The following is a 17,690-nucleotide window of genomic DNA, read 5'->3' as shown; positions in this document are numbered from 1 at the left end:
TAGTCCTTTTGATAAGGCATAGTTGGGCGTGACCAGTATGTGCAAAAATATGGCGATGAATGATTGATTTTGGATTTTGAGTGGTATTTTGTGAGTAAAGACCTTTTTGAATTATATATCATTGTTGAGTTGGTGTATGGTAGGAGATGTATCTGTGTGCATTCATGTATATTATAAGTGTGTGTGTGTGTGTATTATAACAACTCATCGTTTTGAGTATTTGTGCTTTGTTTCATGTTTTGAGACTTTGCATGGATTGGTACAGTGCTTGGAACTTGTTGGTGTGGTTTAGTTGGTTGCGAGAGGCTCTGGTTGAGAGCTTAGTTTAGGAAAGTTTTGGGCTAAAATTGAATCCTCAAACTTGGGTAAGTGATTTAAATATAACTTGAAGGTATATCATCGATTTGCCTTTAGATTCAATATTAGACATGGATTTCGATAAGTGAAATTGAGTATTTTTGACATAAACTCTAGAATCACTTAAATGATAACTTGAGTACCTAAATGGACTTCAACTGAGAATTTAAGCATATAATTGAACTCCTAGATACGGATAACCCGAATTTAACTTCAATTAAGGGGTTGACTTTTTAAATTGACTTTGATTTTGATAGAGTCTTAAATTATAAAATTAAGGAACCGGGTCTTAAATCATAAAATTGAGTAAAATATCCTTGCTTAACATCGTTGAGCAATATTTTGAATATATTGCAGTCATTTGGTGGATTCCGAACATGAGAAGACTATTTTGGAAGGTTAAAATTTTGCTTGGACCGAGATAAAGACTTTGACCTCAATGGGAGAATTTTTTCAAACTAGAACTGTTTTATATATACTACCTAAATGGGGATACCATATATATCAGGCGATGAGTATATGTGCGGATACTAGGATAATATATAAGATATATTATTATCACATGTTGTGCATGACTTGCTATAATTGCAACATGATTAGATGTGCATACTATATATGCTACTCTAACCCAATTTATGTTACACTTTTTTCGTTTTTATTATGTACCAAAAAGAATAATATCTTTTTATATTTAGTAACAATTTAATTTTGAAAATATCCAATTTCATCCTTAATATAAGAATAATATAAGAATTTGCTAAATGCAAGTTTAACGGTATAAATGACATGTATGTTGGATTGCATGGTTGATCCACAAGAAGCTCAGCAAACTCTTGAAATAGTGAAAGCTAATGTGAAAAAGGTCGAAAGAAGGAGACAAACAATTGAGGCAAATCTAGCTTTGCGGTAAGCTAGAACATGGGTGGAGGCTATCAATCTAATTTCATAACTAGTTGGTACGATGTGAATAATACAAAAAGGTTCTCTTTCTAAGCCTTTTTAACTTTAAGGGCACTAGTGGACCAATAATATAACGGACGGAAGAATTAGTCCTTTTCGAGAAGTAGAGGAACATGTTTGGCCCCTTTTTCAATATGCAATTCAACTACTAGCTAGCGTGTGATCAATAGTTATTTATGTCACGACCCCAATTTCCCACTGTAGGATGTCATGACGACACCTAGTCTCTAAGACTAGGTAAGCCTAACAAAACATGCGGAATAACTGAAACAATAATAATTTAAATCTCAAAGCATCCACAACTATATATATAAAGGAAATCTGCAACCCAACATGTTCATCTCCCAAAACCCGGTAAAGTATAAGTCACAAGCTCTAGATACAGTACGGAACGCTCCTATACATCACTGTCTACAAAAATATAAAGGAACAAGAAAAGAACATGATAGAAGGGGACTTCGAGGCCTGCGTACGCGAGCAGGTGTACCTTGAGGTCTCCAAAATAGCAACACAATGCACTAATATCGAGGCTGATAGGATGTACCAATCTGCACAAAAATATGTGTAGAAGCGTAGTATGAGTACACCACAACGGTACCCAGTAAGTTCCAAGCCTAACCTCGGTAGAGTAGTGACGAGGTCAGGTCAAAACCCTACTAGAGATCATAAGAAATAAGACAGAGTATACAATGATATAATGAAAATGACAAGGAAGTGAACAATAAAGAATTTACAGAACATAACAACACGGAATCAAGGAAAGCTAATACAACACGAAAGGAAAACAAGAATTTTACATATTAAGGAAACAAGAACCAAACAATACAGCAAATAAAGAAGATCAACAAGGGCACTACCTGTAACACCCCAAAAAAATTTGAAGTGTTTTAAAACCATTAAAAAGATTGGCGGGTGCTAATTATATTAATTTGGGTATGAACAAGACTGATAATTTGAATGATATCAATTGATCATGATAATATATGTATGTGGTGCATTAAGAATGGTTTATGATCTAAGAAGAGCCCTACGGCTATGTCAAGTTGAAAATTATATAATGGAATAAAGTTTCAAGCCTTCAATTTCGAATTTTTTCTAGAAATAAGTAATTAGCAAGATAAATTTTGGGCATGAGAGTTGTTTATTTTACATGCATATGTCATCAAAGGGTGTAGGAAGATTGTTGACCTAAAAATGGTAAAGATTGGGTTGTGGGATGATGGAATCTGCCATAAAAGGACCTTCAAACCGTAATGCACACCTAGTGTTTGATAAAATGCTCAAATGAGCTAGAACCATGAGCATCTTCCTAATTTTGGTTTAATTTGTTATATTTCTACAACAGATTGAAGTTTCTAAGAATTCCAAAACATTTTAGAGTTTAAGGAAACTCGATTGAGGTATGTTGGCTAAACGTTTCTCTTAGAATTGAATCCTACGATATTCATGTAAATTATGTAAGTCCCGAGTGGTTCATTATAAAATTGGCTATTCCGAGTAAGATTGGGTTAAAAGATATATGTTCAACAAGTATCCTAAATGATTTATTTATGTTAGGTTATCAATTGAGGATGTGTTAAAATATGGGTTGTGCATTAAAAATGTTCGACTTCAAGTCATGTTCAAACGAAGGCTATTATGTCAAATTTTGTGTAGAATCTCTATGTACCATAGATCCTTAATTGCTCACATATATACTACATGCCTTGATTTGAAATGTTATTATTGTTGTTGATGACGTTGATGTTAGAAAGTGAAAATGTGAGCATGAAACACTAAATACGACCAACGTGCCAAGAATGATTATATAATTATCGCCATTAGTGCCAATGAAATGTAAATATGTGAAAGAAGCATGAAATGCGACGATTGATATAAAAGGGTTGATGTCTCGAATAAGACAGCCTAGCTGATCGGGTCGTGATCGGACACCATGCCGCACACATGGTGGTGATTGTGCTGGAAATTATAATTGAAATGGTGATTGTGGTCGATGTCCCTAATAGATAGCCTAGCCGATCGGGTCGTGATCGGACTCCGTTTTAAAGACGGTGGTATTGATATCGAGAGTAATTGTGGTTGATATCTCTAATGAGAGAGCCTATCCGATCGGGTTGTGATCAGACTCCGTGCTGAGAGTACGATGGTACTGGTATTGTGAACAATGGTATATCGGTGCTAAAAATCTCCCAATGTGAGATATGGAAATTAATTGAAATACTGTCTTGATCCTAAATTGAGGTTTGATGTTGATTAAGGCTTCCATTAACACTATGATAATCCTGTTTGTATTATTTGTCATTTTATTGAGAGGGTGTTTATTTATACATGCTAGTGCTATTCGACAGTACTAACGTCCCTTTTGTCAGGGGCGCCGCATCTTTAAATGGATGCAGGTGGTTCCACAGCAGAAGATATTGATCAATGATAGCAGTACACCTTCTTCTCATCTGACTTGGTGAGCCCCACTTCATCCCGGGGTCATGTATCTTTTGTACTTTGTGTATTCTGTTTGAGGTATAGCCGGGGCCTCATTGCCGGCATTATCATTGTACTCTTCTTTATCTATAGAGGCTCCGTAGACATAGTGTGGGTTGTATATTGGTGCTGGGAAGTCAAACTCATTGTGTTGTGCTTGAATTATTATTTCCACTTCAGATTATGAAAAATGTGTGTGGAATTGAGACTTAAAAATGAAGTAACTAATGGTAAGAAATTGGTATTGCAGACATGATGATAACAAATTAGTATTACAGACATGATCACTTTATTATTTGATTAACAAAGATATATATTCTCTTTATTCATGAATGAGTTTGGGTAGAAGAAAATCTAATAGGCTTGCTCGGCCGGGTTCACGCGGTTGAGCACCGGTCGTGCCCCTCGATTTTGGAGCGTGACGCTCCCGAGGTACCGCCTCGTAGTCCCAAATCGTAAAAACAAATCACGATCGTTCCTTATATCACCGCGGGAGCCTTTATATTTGGTTTTGAAAATCATTTTCCCGAAATAGCATCCTGCATTTTAGCCCACCTTATCACACCGCATGGCTTTTAGTAGTTCCCCTACTAGCCATGCGTATCAAGCCCACCTTATCTCACCGCATGCATTTCAACACCCAGACCGTATACCACCGGATGTGTATCAATAATCACAACGGCACGGCAGAAACCTCGTGCAAACAATAGCAACCGCACGATAGAAACCTCGTGCAACAATAACAACCGCACGACAGAAATATCGTGCAACAATAATAAAGGCACGGCAGAAATCTCGTGCAAACAACCAAACAATCACCCTAACAATAACACGAAAGCCAAAGCACAACAACTAAATAAATGATATTTCACAACTTACGCCTTGCCTCAAAAGAACCACGACCTTGCAATTCAACACCAAACTCAACTTCAAAATATTTCAAGGATTGCAATTTCAAGTAAGGAATTCCACAGTTAAGTAATGAATACGGAAATCAAGAAAAGCAAGTAATTCAACTAAACATGTGATACAAGTTGCAAATAGGAGATAAGACAAGTAGACACGTGAAATTAGGCTAAACATGATGACTACAACATGCTAAAGTAACTCAATTAAGGCATGAAAAGGAAACTACGTAGCAAAAATCGGAATTTTTAATATTTAGCCCGTGTACGCACTCGTCACCTCGCATACACGGCCTTCACATATCACAAATTATCACCACAATATCAAATCCTAAGGGGAATTTCCCCCACACAAGGTTAGATAAGTCACTTACCTCAAACCACGCTCAATCAGTCAACTAGAAGTCCTATCCCTCGATTTTCCAACTCCGAACGGCTTGAATCTAGCCAAAATAATTTCGTACTATAAATATAACTATAGAAAACTAGTTCAAATAATGAAATAATGATCTTAGCTAAAAATTGAAAAATCGCTCCAAAAAGTCGACCCGGGCCCGCGTCTCGGAACCCGACCAAAATTACAAAAATCGAACACCCATTCGATAACGAGTCCAATCATACAAAAATTACACAAATGTGATACCAAAATCTCCCTCAAATCCCCAAAATTCGGCCTAAGAACTTTCCTCCATTTTTTCCTTATTTTTCAACCTAAATCACTAATTAAATGATGAAATTAAAGACATAAACATGGAATTTAATTAAAACTAAGTAAGAATCACTTACCCCAATCACTCCCTTGAAAATCTCTCCAAGAATCGCCTCCAACCGACCTCCCAAAATCAAATTTGTGAAATAAACTCAAACCTTCGTTTTTGAAATATTTAAGTCTACCCAGATGTCCTTAACCGCAATCGCGAAGCACAAATTATACTACCCATAATTTAACCCTACGCGAACGCGAAAAACATCTTGCGAACGTGATGCACTGACCTTCAGACCTATGCGATTGCGAACTACATCACGCGTTCGCGATGAACAAAGTGCGCGTGAACCCCCAACCATGCCTCTCCTCTACGCGAACCCGACCTGAGCCACGTGTTCGCGATGTATTAACTGCTCTAGCTACGCGATCGCAGAACTCTCCTCGCAATCGCGTAGAACAAATTCTCATCAGTGACCATCAACAGTTCGCGATCGCGGACCTATCCACGTGATCGCATAGAAGGAAACCAGAACACTCACACCAGCAGGCTTCGGCAATCATTCCAAGTCCCATTTCACTCTGTTAACCATTCGAAATCCATCCGAGGCCCTCGGGACCCCAACCAAGTATACCAACAAGTCCTAAAACATGATACAAACTTAGTCGAACCTTCAAATCACATCGAACAATGCTAAAACCATGAATCGCGCATCGATTCAAGTCTAATAAACTTTTGAACTTCTAACTTCTACATTCGATGCCGAAACCTATCAAATCACGTCCGATTGACCTCAAATTTTGCACACAAGTCACAAATGACACAACAACCCTACTCCAACTCCTGAAATTGGAATCTGACCCCGATATCAAAAAGTTCACTCCCAGTCAAACTTTAAAAAATCTTCCAACTTTCAAACTTTCGCCTATTAACGCCGAAATGACCTACGAACCTCCAAATCAACATTCGGACACGCTCCTAAGACCAAAATCACTCCACGGAGCTATTGGATGCCAAAACTCCATTCTGGAGTCGTCTTCATACAAGTCAAACTACGGTCAATTCCTACGACTTAAACTTTCAATTTAGAGTCTACCTGTCCCATTTCACTCTGAAACTCTCCCGAACCCGACACCAAGCGTCCCGGCAAGTCACATAACCACAAAATGAAATAGAGGGAGCAATAATTAGGGGATCGGGGCTAATACTCTTAAAGAGACCGGCCAGGTCGTTACAATTTAATACCGATAATGAGATCGCTTAAACAATGAACGACATGGAACTAATAGTATTTATGTTCGTGATACGTTATTTTTTGAGAGAGATGCTCATATCTTCGTAAATTATGAAAACCCAAAACTTCACTTTATATTGTAGCATCGAAGAGTTAAACCTATGAACCAAAAGTTCAAAGAGCATTCCATTCAGTAAATAGTTTCAGGAGCCATTTATAAGGCAATTAATGCTGATACCAAAACATTTATATCTCTGGAGGAAGATGTCTCCATGGATATCATCTTCTAGTTTCTACATAAATTAAAACATTGCATGCAGCCATTCTATATATAGAAGTTTATGAGTATCTATCCCTTTTGCTCCTTTATCTCTTATGGTGAAATATGCAGTATCACTGGGATGTTACACACAATATTATTTCTCCTGCTGCTTGCTTGTATATTTCTTCCACAAGAAACGTTTCAGAGAACTGATCAGAAGCTCCACTTGCCTGAAACTTTTTGAGCAACCCAACAAAGAGAAAGTGATCAAACCGAAACTCAACTACCATTCAAAACGCTAGTGTGACAAAACAAATGTATTACAAGAAACCCTAGTGTCACCGAATACTTTAACATTCTAAGAAACCATATTATTCTCATGTGGTAATTTCAGTGTGCATATAGAGCTTTAATTGCAATAATAAATTTCAAACCAAACCCGGAGGCCGGCCCCGGGGGGGGGGGCAATTTTAATAAACATTACAGCAAGCCGGGGCGGATCTATAGCATCAATTATGGGGCACGTGAACCAATGGTCCCTTTGTCAAACTAGCTATTTTATGTATTTTAATAAACTATGTATTTTCTAGAATATAATTGGTCCAATATGATGTATTGGCACCCAAGCTCTTTAAAGGTTAAATGGTGTACTTGGTTCAATACTTAATTATTTACTCAAAGAAATAAGGATCAATTCCTATTTTACACTTTTTCCTTCCTTTCTTTTGTCGTGCACTGATGTTCTAGAAGTCAACAATTAAGAAATATTAAAACAGACTAAATGCGTGCTTATCGCGTTTTCCTGACAAAGTAATGATCATAAGCAATAAGCTATGATGGTAAGTCTTATAATAGTTGAGATTTTTTGACAAAAGGGGGAAAATATTTGCCCCCAAATTTTCCTGTTCGACTGCTCAAACCCTAGTTAGGAAACTTCTAAATGACCATCATAGCAGCCTTGTAACTATTTATTAAATTATAATTCAAATTGAGAGACTCTGTAACACATTTTACTACCAAAAAACTATATGGACTCTATGAGAGGTGCAGCAAGTTCCTTGTAGCATTCATTTTTTTTTTTTTGATTTTCCTCAATAAAAAAGGACAAAAAGAAAAGGAACGAAATTAAAAGAGAGGAGAGATACAAAATGGAAAATGGACTTACATGGGCTTGAATCATGTACATGCTTCTGTGATCATTAGATGAAATTTGGGCAGATACCACCTCTATCTTGTGCTTCTCTAAAACATAGCAAATGCTACTCAAAAGGCCTGGCTTTCTGGGACAACACACACTAATGTGAGCTTCCTCCCCAAAAACATTTAGGATAACATTAGGAGATGTCCAAGTTTGAAAGGCTGCTGGCATTGAAATGGGATTAGCAGCATTATTTGTTGGGCGGATGGCAGCGTTATTTGTAGAGCCCTGATCAGCTAAAAATTCCTCCCTACTTATAATACTGTCAGCACTTAGTTTCTGAGAGGTGATTATTGAAGTTGCCATGCCATGGAGCCTCTCCAGCTTCTGTCTCTGAAGCTTCTCAAGGGTATGTTCAAGTGTCTTTATGTAGTTCACTGCTTCATCAACAATTGTAGACTTGTCCGCCTACATTTATAGTTATTAATACGAATTAAAGACTTCGATTGATTAAGAACATAATAATTTCATGATGAGTTTTAAGTTCTATGCAAGAACAATATTTTCACCATAGTTTTTTTTTACTCTGGTATTTTTCAAATCTATTTTGAAAACGATTTTCTTTAGCTGGGATCTATTGGAAATAATCTCTCTACTCACATAAGGTAAGAGTCCCCAGACTCTACGATCACGCAGGGTATGTTGTTGTTGGTAAATATTACTCCCTCTGTTTCAATTTAAATAACATATTTTCTTTATTAGTCCGTTTCGAAAAAAATGACGCATTTCTATATTTAGAAATAATTTAACCTTAAGCTTTTTATTTTACTCACTTTACCCTTAGTGAGAAGATTTTTTAGCCACACAAATGTGATGACGCCACAAAACTTTTGCCCCTTAAGCTTTTCCGACCACATATTTCAAAGGTCTTTTTTTCCCTTAAACTTTGTGCCAAGTCAAAGTACACCATCTAAATTGAAACGCAAGAAGTATTAATTGAGAACTTTCTAAAATTGGTAAGTAATGTGCTATCACGTTTTAAAGTACATTTATTGTGTAAATATTTCTTGTGTTTATACTTAAAATCTTTTCAAAGTGCCAAGAAATTGGAGTATGCAATTTAGTTCATTTGGAGAAATTTGCATGGTTAACAAAGTAGAGAAGGTTGAGTTAATTAAAGAAAAACAAATAAATAAGTGGAGAAGGAAGGTACTTTCTGAGCTTCTGAACCACATGCAAAAATTGCGGAAGTCTTTTTTTGTTTGTTTCTTCCCTTGTTGAGGAAAGACAAATGCATGTTACTGTACTATGTTAAAATGTGGATACCTTATAAGATCAATTTCTACATCGTATAGTGGATTATTTGTGACATTGACAATCCATTGTCTTCGGTAACTACTTTGTTAGTTTGGTTACCATAAGAAGTAAGCCAGGTATCATTTTCATAAAGCATAATGTATCTCAAACTTGAGCTTGACATACCCAATTTAGAAACATTGGATTTGGTACTATCAAAAAAGGAAAGAATCAAAAGAAATGACAAAGAATAGCATAAAAGAACTGAAGCATATTTTTTTTCTATATTCCATGTTGGTGGGGTTCTCTTTAAGGTTAGGTTATATATGCAGCATAAGCAAAAGTGTATGCCATTGAAGGAAAAGAATTTACCTTAGGGGGAAGTTGAGGAAGCAAAGCATGAAGATTAGAGAACATGTTCCTCATCTTCTTCCTCCTCTCTCTTTCTGTCCATATATGCATCTCATGATCTGATTCTCCTCCATTAACTTTTCCTTCATTCACTTCTCCATTTCCCTTGACACCGTTCTTTCCTGGTGCAGTCCTCTTTCTACCGGCGGATGGTCCTGGCATCTCTATCTCCCTAGCAACAGCATCTGATATAGCCAGTTGCTTACCATGAGAGGTATCGGGTAACTTTGTACCACTTGATTTTGCCCCGTTACCACCTGAGTTATCCGAATTCAGAAATGCCCAACCTTGATTTTCCCATATGAAACAATCTTCACCACCTTCATCCATATTCAGAAAGAGATTCAACTTACAATTGGGTAGAACAAATATTGGACCGGAAAAAGAAAGAGAATAAAAAGTAAAGTCTAAACGCATAAAAGTTAAAAAGATAATCGTATTACAGTAAGAACTGATCTGGATCTTATTTGAAATTTAAGTTGGTTTAGTAAAGGCGAACTAAGAATGAATCTTTACGTTGTCCTAGTTGAGGAAAGAATTGAAGGATCTCACTAATACTTATTTCTTTCTAGCTGAGTATGGAACCTTTTCTAAAAAAAAAATTTCATAGAAGGATTTTGGATGAATGTGTATGTATATATAGATAGAAAAAGAAAAAGAGGGTTGGGGAGGGGGTGGAAAAGAGTATAGGGGAAGGATGGGGGGAATACGAAGGAAAAGAAAAGGTTGTATAAGAGATACAAAGGATGATGATTCGATGGGAATGGGAACAAACCAAAATACAATCATAAGCCAAAATGCCGTTACTGGCTTCAAAACAAAAAACGGTAGCTAAAGTTCACTTTGTACAAAATTTTGATCTCACTCAATTGGGTCCCATTTTGGGCTGTCCTGGTCCCACTTTGCTTATCTGATTAATTATATCTAATTATAAATTACTCCAATACTAGATTACAATGAACAATATACATCTAAATTTCAAATTTTCTCATCTATGTGACTGCAAGCATCTTCCCTTATTCATTTAAATTTTTGAAAATATTCAAATATTGAGTTCCTTAAAGGTTAAAATCGGGAATGTATTTATTCTAACAACTAGGAGGGGAAACGTCTTAGAATAATATGTGAAAACTCAGTGTTTGCTTCTGACAAAATTCACATTCGAGATTTCGCTCCTAATTGTACGTTGTTGTAAATTTTTCTCAAATTTAGTTATTTGATTCGTCTAACAAAGGATCGCAAAATGGACTTTCATCTAAAGACTTGAAATTTCCAATTAGGACAACGAAATTGAATAAATAAGATTCTTATTTTAAGAAATGTTAAGTTTTTCATATTGGTTGAGGGTATGATATTGTAGAGTTCTCACCTTATGAATTAATTTCTTAAAAATGAATTTGGCTAAACGTCCATTTCTTTAATATGATAGTTCGAATTGCCATTATTATATGCTTTAAACGTGTTTTCACACACTTAATCAAATCAAACACGCTGGGATCAGGCCTTTCCCGAGAAATTAAACCTTTTATCATGCAATATTCATTCCTTGTGAAAAGAAAAAATAAAAGGAAAAAGGACTGGGTAAAGAAGAAAAAACGAATTTATTCATGTTTTTGGTTGTATGTTACATGCCTAAGAAGTTACTGTTGTTACCAAGGTTGACGGCTAATTCTTGGTTTAATGTGCTCTTATCTTGTGAATAATGCTAAGTGATTCATTATTATCAAGACAAATCACGAGCGTTACATATTAAGGCAATAATTAAAATGTTCCAGTTGTCTTTACAATATGAGCCATTATGTAAAGTGAGATTGCTTATAAATGAGCTTACCATGCATTTTTCTACTTCCTTATCTGGTAAAATAGAATAAACAGAGTTAAACTCTGTACAGTGACAATATAAATGAATTTTTGCATTACTAAGTAATTTAAATAGTTATTACAAGTAACGTTTGTAAAAGAAACTAGTAACCTAAAAAAATGTGTTACCTACTATAATATATATATATATATATATATATATATATATATATATATATATATATATATATATATATATATATATATATATATATATATATATTTGCAACAAATAATCAAGCTTGATTGGAACTGACTAGTTCTGTAGCTGCAATGGATTTTTGCTGTAAAAATAAAATTTGGGCAGCATCTGTTATAGCTAGATATTGTGGATGAGCCAAAAACCATTTGTCTACTGCTGGAACATAGGCTTCAGACGGATCCCAATTTTTATACCACTTGCAGTGGCCTTGGAGGGCTAACCACGGTAGTCCTTTGTGTCCTTCTGGCTTGTGAAAGGAAAATTCTAGGAGTAGATCCACATGAAGTAAAATCTATGAGAAAATTGGAGGAGTATGTGTATTTGTTACTCACTAGAAATCTGTGGCAAAAATAGTCATATCCTTCTTTTACTGGCGAAGGGAGAATTTCAACCTTATGACCATAAGCAGGCCACCACTAATGCATAAACCACTGAGGGAATTCAGAGGTTATTTGTTTACCCCAGAGGATAAACCATAAATGCTTCCAAGTTGATTTTGAAAAGTGAAAGCATTCATCCATATTACATGATAGTCATAATAATTATAAATTTATGGATCAAAAAGCTGAGAAACTTTTTTGTATTTTGCTGGATGTATGCCCCATTCTTTTGGTGAGATTATTTTATTAATCCACACCGTAGTATGTGTGACTTGTGAGGTTAATTTCCAACTCCATGAGGGATCAAAACGGTATATGGAAAATCACTGAGGGAATTCAGAGGTTAATTGTTTACCCCAGAGGATAAACCATAAATACTTTCAGACTTGATTTTGGAAGGTGAAAGCATTCATCCATGCTGCCTGATAGTCATAATAATTATAAATTTATGGATCGAAAGGCTGGAAATTTTTTTTGTATTTTGCTGGATGTATGCCCCATTTTTTTGGTGAGATGATTTTGTTAATCCACACCATAGTATGTGTGACATGTGATTGGATCTACGCATCTTTGTGGGGTTAGAATAAGCAGGATCTTGTGTCCGTGAGAATGAACTCATAGTATTTTTGGGTATAGCTAGGAGTCTTTTGTATGAAATTGGTTGAACGGCTAATTATTTGATTAGCTACCTCTTGAGGGTTGGGATGCCAAAATTCTGGTTCGATTTGAATAAGTGGGTAGACACTTTCATTCTTTATGTAAGTGGGTTTCTCAGAGGAAGAATCTTTGCTTGAAGAAATGAGTATTGACGCTGGTAAAGAAAGTGCCTGATTGGGTACCGAATGCACCATGACATGCTTGTGTTTTGTGGGATGTTGGATAAACATCCAATACATGCAATGGGGCTTTTAGCCTCCAGTAATTTTTGTGTGGTATTTTTAGCAACCACAGGATGTGAGGAGGTTGTGTTGCTTTAGGCCGCCACAAGATTGGAAGAAGATGCGTGGCTTTATGCCGCCACATTGAAATAATAGTTTTGATATCATTGGTAATGATCTCTCGGTCGCTTTCTATAAAGGCCAGGCATGGTCATTTTGAATCTCATGAGTTGGCAACAATGCATGAATTCTTCATCCGACCAAGGAAAAGACATGGTCTGGGCTAGTTGAGATTGAGCTTGTTAAGATTTTTCTCCCTCAACTAAATCTGCCCATTTCTTTGGATTATAAATTGGAATAGGCTCTAAGTTTTCTATGAGATAAGTTTGAGAAACTCCGCTCATGGCATAGTCCGATGGTTTTTTGTATTTGGGCTGGCTTGGTCCAGTTGTGTCTTTTGAGGATTGCTTGGAGGCAACTGAAATGACTTATTGTTGGGATATCCTCCCTCCGTTTCAATTTAGATGAGGTAGTTTGACTCGGCACGGAGTTTAAGAAAAAAAGAAGATTTTTGAAACTTGTGGTCTTAAAATCTTAAGGGGTAAAGCTTTGTGGGGCCATGATATTTGTGTGGTTATAAAAACTTCTCATTAAGGGTAAAATGGGTAAAATGAAGAGGTTAAAGTTGAATGATTTTCAAATTTAGAAATGTGTCATTTATTTTGGAACAAACTAAAAAGGAAAGTATCTCATCTAATTTGAAACGGGGGAAGTAACAGCTATTTGGGATTGTTTGGGTACAACTTCAATCATATCTTCCTTTGGCGGAGGAAGAGCAGGCATTTGAGAATCTGAAAGCTCTGTCTTCTTTTTCCTAGGCATTTTATCTTCCCTGCAAGAATTCTTGGGGTAAGAAAATCTTGAATAGAGTTTGAGCTCCCTTTGATATGCTCAATATCAAAATCATAAATAGATAAAATAGCTTGCCATCTAGAAAATATATATTTAGAAGCAAGATTTTGTACATCTTTTTGTAAAATAGTTTTTCTAACTTTACAATTAATTCTTAACAAAAGATTTTGATTTAGTATATCAGCTTGAAATTTAGAAATGCATAAAACAATTGCTAAATTTTTTTTTTTTTTGTAGGATAATTTTGTTGAGAATTATTCCAATGATTTGATGCAAATGCAATAATATCTTCCTTGCCATTTATTTTCTACTTTAAAATGCCACCATAACCAATGTGTGATGCACTGGTTTTAACTATTTTGAATGCAGAAGGATCAGGTAGAGACAAACAAGGAAGATCATTGACTTTTAATTTTATTTCCTTGATAACATTGGTATGGACAGAAGTCCACAGAGGTGGAGATTTTTTAAACCTTCCATGGAGAGGTTTTAGCAAATTGCTAAGACGTAGAATAAAATTTGATACATAATTATGTAATGACCCGGCCGGTTATTTTGAATGTTTTAGTCTGTTTCTCCTATTTGATGCTTTACATATGTATATTTGTGATTATGAGATTTTTCGGGGTGGTTGGTTTGGTTTCGGGGAAGTTTTGAAGGGAATTGGGACACTTAGTCCCAAGGTTGTATGCTTAAGTTATAAGAGTTGATCGAAGTTTGACTTTTATGTAGACGATACAAGAATAGTATTTTGATGGTTTCAATAGTTTCGTATAGTGATTTTAGACTTAGGCGTATGTCTGGATTTGGATTTGGATTTGGTGGTTCCTAGGTTGTTTTGGCTTGAATTGGCGGAAGTTGAAAAGTTGAAGGTTTGGAAGGTTGATAGGTTTGACCAAGGGGTGAATTTGATGGTATTGGGTTGGAATTGTAGTTTTGGGAGTTGGAATATGTCTTTTTTGTCATTTAGGACTTGCATGCAAAATTTGAGGTAAATCTGAGTTGTTTAGGCATGTTCAGTATGCAAAATTTGAGGTCATTCTGAGTTGTTTAGGCATGTTCAGCATATGTTTTGAATTTGAAAATTTTTGGATTACTTCCTTAGGCGTGAATAGAGGTGTGATTCATGATTTTAATGTTATTTTGTGTGATTTAAGGCCTCGAATAAGTCAGTGTTATATTTTGGGATTGGTTGGTGTGATTGGATGGGGTCCCACGGGCCTCGAGTGTGTTTCGAATGGGTTTTAGACCATTTTACCATGTTTTGGATTGCTGGTTTCTGATATCTGGTTTTCTTCATTGAGATCGCGACAAGGCAATCACATTTGCGAAGGGAAATTTGATGGAAGGTGTGTTTGCTCATCGCGTTCGCGGAGAGAAAATTGCATTCGCGGAGCATGGGGAGGTTGTGGCCTTCGTGATCGCGAGCTTGGTGTCGTGTTTGCATTGAAGGGGAGGCATGTTGGGGCGTCAGGCTTGTAGCCTTCGCGATTGCGGGTGGACGACCGTGTTCACGTAGGCTTAGAGTTGGAGTGCACCGCGTTCGCGACCTTGATCTCGCATTCACGTAGGGCTTTTCTGAGGTAGCATTTGTTTGGGGAAGTTGGTCCCGCAATCGCGAAGGGAATGCCTGGGCAGACCTTAAGTACTCTATTTTCGAGGGTTTTAGTCATTTAAACATAGTTTTATATATAGAGCTCGGATTTGGGCGATTTTGGAAAGAACTTTCACGATTTGTATTGAGGTAAGTGTTTTTACCCGGATTTGCTTATTATTCATGATTCCAATCTTGAATTTAGCATTTGATTGATGAATCTAAGTGAAGAAATTGGGGAATTTAGTAAAAACTTTTCTAAAGTATAAATTGATGATTTGAGGGTTGATTTGAGGTCGGATTTGGATGAAACACATATATTTGGACTCGTATGGAAATGATGTTCGGAATTTATGAGCTTTGATGGGTTCCGAAGGGCGGTCCCGAGGTTGCCTTATTGGGTTGACTTTGCATAATTCATACAAGATCTTAACTTTATCATTTGGAATTTCTTCTTATGGCTTTTATTGATGATATTAAGTTATTTTGGCTAGATTCGATCGGTCTAGAGGTTTATTCGCGCAGGAAGGGCTTCATAGAGAACTGATTTAGCTTGCTTGAGGTAAGTATTTTACCAAATCTTGGTTGAGGCATTGCCTGGGTTATTTGTGATAGCTACGTGCTATGGGTGGCGCATATGTGTGGGGTTGAGCCCATGTGTGTGCACCGAGGTATTATTCATGCTTGGGGTAGTGCTTAGGATATGATATGCCTTGAATTGATTAATATGCTTTATGTTGTGATGTTTCCTATATATGTACCCCTTTTGTGAGCTATTTGAACCATATTTGAGGTCACATAAAGGTTAATCTCCTGATTGAACATGATAATTGCTACTTTCGTGATGCAATTACCTGATTTGAGTTATGATTACACACTTTGCACATGCATACAACTTAGCATGTCACGTATACTAGTCCAGGAGTATGCAATTTGATATTCATTGATCATGTACATTTATACTTGTATATCTACTTTCTGTGTGATATGGATTGGACTGGTAGCACGTGACCACGTCGTGCGGATTGTGATATTGATCATGTTACCACGTCGGGCGGATTGTGTTATTAAGCCTATGACCATATTCGGCGGATTGTGGTATTGAGCCTGTGACCACGCCGGGAGAATTGTGATATTGAGCATGTGATCACACCGGGCGGATTGTGATATTGAGTCTGTGACCATGTCAGCCGGATTATGATTATTGACATGTGACTATGCCTTGCAGCATGTGGATATAGATCCATCCCCTAGGGTTACCCTCTCATATTCCTTCTTGATAGTGTACACGTGGTTTGAGGAAAACTGATCAGTGGTTTAGTTCGGTTATTGAGATTCTGAGAAAAAGCTGGCCAGTGTTTGATTTGGTTATTGCATTTCATCTTTATTGGCAGTTTCCTTGGTTGTTTACCTGAGTTATTTGCATATCTTCTTTATATACTGGATTGTTAACCGTGCAAAGTACGTTAAGTTACTATGTGCACCAAAGTGGTTTCTATCTGTGATGCGTGACTTGATCATATTATTGTTCTTTACTTGTTACAATTATGAATTGTACATGTGATTAGCGAGTATCACTAATACTTCTTGCTTCTTTTATCTCGCCGAAGTTAATTATGATACTTGCTAAGTAAATGGGACCTATTGTGCTCATACTACACTCTGCACTTAATTGTGCAAATCCAGGTGCTGGACCGAACCACTAGTAGCTGAGGCTTGTTGCTAAGTTATCTTTGGAGAGATGAGGTAGAACTGCATCTCGACCGCAGTCTTGGCGTCTCTTTTCATTTTGTACCGTTGTCTTTCATTCATATAGTATTGTTATTTGGTATTTCAGACTTGTATTTCTGTTTTAGGGCTCATGACTCTGTATTTATAAGTTTCATGGGATTTATTGTGTATCGATGCTATTATGTTATGTTGATGGATTTAGACTTGTATTTGTTTCGTTATTTCTGTTATTATGATTCGTTATTGTTAAGTTCGTCTTGCCTAGCAAGTGCGTTAGGTCTCATCACAATCGATTGGTAGTTTTGAGTCGTGACAAGTTGGTATAAGAGCCCTAGGTTCATAGGTTCTACGGGTCATGAGCATGTTTAGTAGAGTCTTGCAGATCGGT

General features: G+C 36.5%; 1 protein-coding gene across 1 annotated transcript; it reads right to left on the bottom strand.

Annotated features, from left to right (window-relative positions):
* Positions 1–6,832: 6,832 nt before the first annotated feature.
* LOC107795087 (transcription factor bHLH95-like) lies at positions 6,833–10,367 on the bottom strand. Its single transcript, XM_016617663.2, has 3 exons — positions 9,707–10,367; positions 8,066–8,506; positions 6,833–7,136 (listed from the first exon to the last, which is right to left on the bottom strand). Exons 1-3 carry the CDS (start codon positions 10,160–10,162, stop codon positions 7,032–7,034), a joined length of 1,002 nt encoding a protein of 333 aa, XP_016473149.1. The 5' UTR covers positions 10,163–10,367; the 3' UTR covers positions 6,833–7,031.
* Positions 10,368–17,690: the final 7,323 nt, after the last annotated feature.

This window comes from Nicotiana tabacum, chromosome 4 (assembly GCF_000715075.1).
Source record: "Nicotiana tabacum cultivar K326 chromosome 4, ASM71507v2, whole genome shotgun sequence".
NCBI lineage: Eukaryota > Viridiplantae > Streptophyta > Magnoliopsida > Solanales > Solanaceae > Nicotiana > Nicotiana tabacum.
The sequence above is the reverse complement of the archived record's forward strand: the minus strand, read 5'-3'. Positions and strand labels throughout refer to the sequence as shown.

Coding starts and splice junctions, on each gene's coding strand:
- LOC107795087 (XM_016617663.2), bottom strand. CDS start 10,162: ATGCGTTTAGACTTTACTTTTTATTCTCTTTCTTTTTCCGGTCCAATA. Junction 8,507..9,706: donor TTCCTCAACTTCCCCCTAAG/GTAAATTCTTTT, acceptor CTATAAATGTAG/GCGGACAAGTCTACAATTGT. Junction 7,137..8,065: donor TGTACATGATTCAAGCCCAT/GTAAGTCCATTT, acceptor TTGCTCAAAAAG/TTTCAGGCAAGTGGAGCTTC.